General features: G+C 41.1%; 1 protein-coding gene across 1 annotated transcript; it reads right to left on the bottom strand.

Moving 5' to 3' along the window:
* Positions 1-231: 231 nt before the first annotated feature.
* On the bottom strand, positions 232-5571 carry LOC119323402 (double-stranded RNA-binding protein 4-like). The gene is made up of 5 exons (XM_037597046.1): positions 5389-5571; positions 2976-3250; positions 2126-2342; positions 1700-2001; positions 232-503 (listed from the first exon to the last, which is right to left on the bottom strand). The coding sequence occupies exons 1-4, from the start codon at positions 5480-5482 to the stop codon at positions 1730-1732; spliced, it is 858 nt and encodes a 285-aa protein (XP_037452943.1). The 5' UTR covers positions 5483-5571; the 3' UTR covers positions 232-503; positions 1700-1729.
* Positions 5572-6057: the final 486 nt, after the last annotated feature.

Raw genomic sequence — 6057 nt, 5'->3', positions numbered from 1 at the left:
TTGTCACGCTGCTTTGGGGCATGACAGCATACGGAGAAGACCGAGGTCGTCGCTGGTCCGGTAACGTGGCTTGTTTACGGCGATGATGGGTAATACTCCCTCCGTCCGGAAATAGTCGTCGGAGAATGGATGTATCTAGATGTATTTTAGTTCTAGATACATCCATTTTTATCAATTTCTCCGACAAGTATTTTCGGACGGCGGGAGTATTTGCTTGAACCAAACACGTCGTCAAGAGATCTGATCTGACACAAACACAGATTGGAAACGGTACGGCGAACCATTTACATCACAGAGATCCAGAGTTCCTGACAGAGCGAAGCCACTTCGATAGAAACCTGAGTTCCTGATACCAAGCTAAGCTAATCACGGAAACATACGGAGAGTGGATGCCTTACTCAACGTCATTCCAACAAGCATCCTAGCGATGGTCCAAAAACATGTCATACACAGCGCCACATAACCAGCAGTCCCTTCACTTCCACCATCATAGACAACGAAACCTGCCGATAAATTAAGAAGCTCAGTTCAGTGTAACACTCTGGAGGAGCACTTCCGCCAAAATATGGGATAGCAAGATTGCTAGAAGAACGACGAATTACTCGATCCAATTGTACCAGATTTTGTGGCAAAGGGCCCGAGTACATTTAGATAATATTTCAGCTGGTCTTGGACAAGGTAATTGAGCACTTCAAACGAATGAAGTAAACAAAATATTTCCGCAAGTAATTAGCACACTTTGGCATATACAATAGTATCCCAGCTAGTAATCTTGATCAACACGGCAAGCCTTTAAGATGAATTGCAATGTTCCAAATATGTTTAAAGCAGATGGGACCTTGCAGATTTGCAATAGTTACATGACTATAAGAACATCCATAAATATTAAATGGTGTTTGTTCGTGCATTCCTGGATAAGACATGCCTCATGCACGCCCTAAAGGGTAACATGATGACGGCTAATTAGACACTTTATTTAGTTGCTGTAACTCTTAAAGCTCTTTTTAACATACGAGGGATATCCATGCCGCATGGTTTGATGCAGCAAGGATGAAAATTAAGGACAATATCCCACAAGACTACCTTTTTCTGAGGGACAATTATGTAAAGCAAAATTTTGACAGCACCAACCAAGCAACCTATTAGTTAATTTCATTTCATACATCTTGACAGTTATGTGGATGGTCAAGACATACAACAAACTGAAATTCCTGTCCATTAACTTTGAGCCAACAAATATTCCCATATATAAAAGATACTCCCTCTGTGAAGAAATATAAGAGATCGTTTAGTGATCTAAACGATCTTATATTTCTTTACAGAGGGACTACAAGACACTGATGCAAAAGAAAACACAAGATATGATGTTTTTCAAAGCATTCAGACGTTACTATTAAAACATAAAATTATCCATTTTCTACCTCTTTGAACCTCAATACAAGGTGATCTAATTATGACAGTGAGTGGTGTTGATGAGAACTGTTGCAGGAATGGGCTTGCAATCCGGAAGCTATTGTTATCATTATGTAATAGCTATGTGAATAGATACTTAATTGCTTGAGATTACATGAACCAGATCTTAAAAATAGGTATTTCGCCAATGGGACTTAAACTCTCAACTCACCTAATGCTCCTATAGGTGTCCGCAATAAAATCAATGTCATTTTATACATAGTATAAACTGAAAGAAAAAAAATACCTCATGTTAAGATGGGTGAGAGTCTTCTCGTCAAACCTTTCTGTGCTTCTTGCACTTTTCCGAGCCAGATACAGCTTGTGCACATGGATCATCTTCAGGAACGTTGGTCGCTCCTTGATCCGCAGTTAGACCAGCAGCTTCACCAGCAGGCACAAATTTTATTAGAGTAATTGCATTTGTTGGAGCATTGCAGTTTTCCTGGCTTACAACTCCTCTTTCTTTGTTGAACCCAGAAGATGTGATGGCAATGATAAGCTCTTTCTTTGATCTGACAATTTGATGCATACAAGTATTCTTTGTAGCTGCAACAACATAGTGAATAATTAGTTCTACTCCTAAAAGCCCGCTACTAATTCTAAATACAATAAGTACAAACAAAGGTTTTGGAGCTTTATTCCTAATCATGAACAACGAAATATAAGTTACCTAAAATAGATTTGACTGCAACACGAGCAGCCTTCTGCTCTGCGTCCTTCTTACATGTTGCAGCTTCACCAGTATAAGTGTTCCCAGCAAACAACACAGAAGAAACAAACAGGGGCATGGGTGATACCCCTTCTCGATGATCTGCGGAGTAAGTGGGCTGTTCAGCTTTTGTCTTAACAGCAAATTCATGGAGAATTGATTTGCAGAACACCACGCCCTGAATAGAATAAAAGAGAACATCTATGTTAGACTGAAATCAATTCCTTCATTTCAGGCATGATTATTAAAATGCTAACATGAAAGGATGCTACTACGCACATCCACATGTAATAATAAAATGGTAAGATTAGCTGATTCATCATTCAATAACATCTGAAACATAAAGAACACAAAGGAGATTATCTGTTCTTGGGACATATCAATTAGCAGTTATGTTTAACACAAACATGAGTTACAAAACCCGGAAAATCAGAAGAGGACAAAAAGAGCTATTATGTCACAAGAGTACAGTATATGGTATAGATGAACCAGAAGAATGCATTTGCAGTGATCAGGAAAACTCTGAATTCTGCAGTGATAAATGTTATCACTTCCAATACCCTGAAATCACGGGTTATTTGTGGCAATATCATTTATACCTATGACTAGAAAATATAACACAAGTAGGCAAAAGAGGGAAAAGTGATAAACACACCAAATTGTGTGGCGCCGTCTATTGTATGGCAAATTAAAAAAGGAGAATGATGAGGAGACACGAATTAGGATGTGATATAGCACAATTCACAGGACAAATTTAAACATGAAATTGATGGATGGTAAACAACGAAAGGATTGTACCAAAAAAAAATACCTGATCAATCAGCCCAAGCGCGTCTGTATGATCATCATCACTTATTATTGTCTTTGTCACCAAGGTTTCATAGGCTACTCTGGCAGCATCCTGCTCTGCATCCTTGCGGCGGCTATGATTGCGAGCTGATTGAAACCGCTCGCCACCCACCTCAACGGTGCTTCTGAACTCAAGTCGACGATGGTCACGTTTCGACTCAGTATTATAAGCTGGCAACTTCTGATCATTCCTTTGAGTCCACTCTTGCAAATGGTTTTTATAATTCGTACATTTGTCTGCATAACAAAGCACACAAATAAGTACAATAGAGCATCCATTAATTGTTATCATTCTATCACAAGATCCTGGACTCGAGAATATTTTGTCAGGAAAAGATATACAAACAGACCAGATCTAGTATAACTAAGTCGTTGATCCCCACTAACATATCCACCTCAACATGCCACTACGCCACCTCAACTAACAACTACGCATGGGAAAAGGCCCACCTCAACGTGCAACCATGCATGCAAAAAGTCTTAAATGTTTTAATTACACTATGCTACTTAAGTACTTATATTAAATAAGATTTTATAATTAATAATCATATGTATTTTTAGTTTTAGTTCTTATATTCTTAAATCTTAATCCAAATATTCATGTTCATATAACCAATCTCATTGAAATATATTGCAAGCAATTCCCACAGCAACACATGGGGTATCCTCTAGCAACTGAAATACTTGATCTTATACAATACAAATACTTGTTTATTCATCTTACAAAGAGAAGCAGATGCGACAATATTACAGCGTTGACTCCAAGAACTTGAAATAAACACCATTTGGGCTAGAAAATATTAAGAATACAACAAACAGAATTCGGTTCTGCATGCAAATGGTAGCGGGCTAACGACCCGAGATTCACATGCAGGAGCCCTCCATGCAATATAGTGCTGGACCAATAATCATTTGCCAGCTGTACCCTGGCCAGTTCATTCTGGCACACTTAACACAGGATGAGCTAGGTTAAATAGCATCATGTCGTAGTTGTACTAACATAATACTTGACACCAGGCTAAAGATTACAATGTAGTTTCGATAACTGCAATAACCAGGTGCTACAGAGAGTGGGGCAACATATAATACGGAAAGGGAAAGCGAAACAACAACCTGGTAGTCAGATAATAAGCATTTCTCTACACAAACCAATGGAGTACACTTATTGCACTTGTAAATTAAAATGAAACAATTTGGACAAAATAGAAATGAAACAATTAAACTGATTAATAAGCCGCAAGCAAATCCCCAACCATATTCTCTATGGGTGCGTTTGGTTGGGGGACAAAATGGAATGGTTCCATCCCTATGTTTGGTATAAATTGATATAAATAATGGAACAGTTCTAGAGTTTGTTTGGTCGAAGGAATATTATGGAATGGAATGGTTCCATCTCAGTGTTTGTTGGAGAGATGGGATAAAATGGATATGGTTAAAATCACCTCTTACACTGAAGGGTGAGGTTACCTCTAGCACATGCATGTATATATTTCACAATAATAACTCATTTGCATTCCAACAATATGTTGCTCAAAAATTGAACGCCGTTTAATTTGTATTTCTAGTACTCCAACAGTGTAAACAAGATAAATCCAACAGTTCCGGTCAGCATTGCAGTAGCTCTAGCGTCGCTTCCGCTGCCGGTCGCTGCGCGCACTTTTTCTGCTGCTTAGGAGATGTGCATCACCGTGGCTGTCGCCTGCCACCTGAGAGATGTGAGCTGCCTGCACCGCTCGCTCTTTGGCATCTGCCTAGGAGATGCACGCCGCCACTGGCTACAGGCCCATGTTCACAATAGTTTGCATCGGTGACCAGATCATTAGGAGGCACTCACGTGAGGTCCCCTGACTAGTGGAAGCAGATCAGGATCAGTTGGTTCCGTTGATTTTGAGTTATCACTTTGTTCCCCATATACGTGGAATATTTGATCAGGCGAAGCACATGGTTAAGTTCCACTTTGCAGGATTCTATGAACCAAACATTGGAATGAGGTTAGGCTCTAGAACGGTTCCACTACATTCTAATTACCTCAACCATATCAATCTTGAAAAAGAAAAAAATACGTCAACCATATACACACCCTACAAGAATAGCAGACAAAGAGCTAATCTCTCCACACAATATTCTTCCATTGATATAGGCCCTGAGGAGTCCACCTAGATTATGTGATTTACACATGAACCATAATCCTAGGGCTGTCCGTGCTCTAGGCATACGAATTTTCGATCAATCGGAGGATAAGGCATGACTAATCGACGAGCACAACTTAGCAAATCTTAGTCCGCGAGAGACGGCCAAAGAACCTAACATCGGAGAGCAAAACCAAGGAGTGCGGAAGAAACAAGGAGGGGGGCAAGGGGGAGGTGGAGCCTCACCTGGAACGGGATGCGGTTGCGCGGACGGGGCCGCGGGCGCCGCGGCTGGAATAGCGTCTGGGACCGCGGCGGCGGCGGCGGCCGTGGTGGCCATGCCGGTCTCGGACGGACTGGAGCCGCACTGGTGTGGAGATGGAGGAAATCCAAGGGTTTACGGACCTCGGCTGTGAACTACGGACCTGCCTTGCTCGCTAATTTTGGGGGTGTGTATGGTGGATGTATTTTTGTAGGGTGTGTATACGGTTGATCAGAAAAAGAAACTGGCCAAAGGATTTCTATTTTTTTGGGAAAGCCACTTTATTACCATTAAACAATTGTAATCTAGGATGCCCCAAGCCCTGTCATCATAGTTCAGTATGTTGACATGGCGTTTGCTTCGACATAACATACTTCCCACACAAACTCATCTCGTGTTGGACTAGTTAAGGAGTCTACACTGCCGCCCCTTGCTATTCCGCCATGTTCGTTAGCTCGAAGTCAGATCCACATTGACGGTTGACTTGGAAAACATAGGTGTCTTTTTGCGTCCAAGATCTTTGTGAGGCAGGCCTCACAAAACCAATGTTGGACCGCAAAAATACTCGCTCGCCATGGTCTACCTCACGCGGATAGGTGCCTCCCATTCGACCAAGAACGGCAGAGCAATACACCACCTCTTGGTCGAATGCT

This window comes from Triticum dicoccoides, chromosome 6B (assembly GCF_002162155.2).
Source record: "Triticum dicoccoides isolate Atlit2015 ecotype Zavitan chromosome 6B, WEW_v2.0, whole genome shotgun sequence".
Lineage (NCBI taxonomy): Eukaryota > Viridiplantae > Streptophyta > Magnoliopsida > Poales > Poaceae > Triticum > Triticum dicoccoides.
The sequence above is the reverse complement of the archived record's forward strand: the minus strand, read 5'-3'. Positions and strand labels throughout refer to the sequence as shown.

Bases quoted from the DNA above. Each gene is read 5' to 3' on its own strand.
- LOC119323402 (XM_037597046.1), bottom strand. From the start codon at position 5,482: ATGGCCACCACGGCCGCCGCCGCCGCCGCGGTCCCAGACGCTATTCCA. The intron at 2,343-2,975 runs GTATTTTTTTTT...TATTCTATTCAG, and splicing joins CGCTTGGGCTGATTGATCAG to GGCGTGGTGTTCTGCAAATC. The intron at 2,002-2,125 runs GTAACTTATATT...ATGTTGTTGCAG, and splicing joins TGCAGTCAAATCTATTTTAG to CTACAAAGAATACTTGTATG.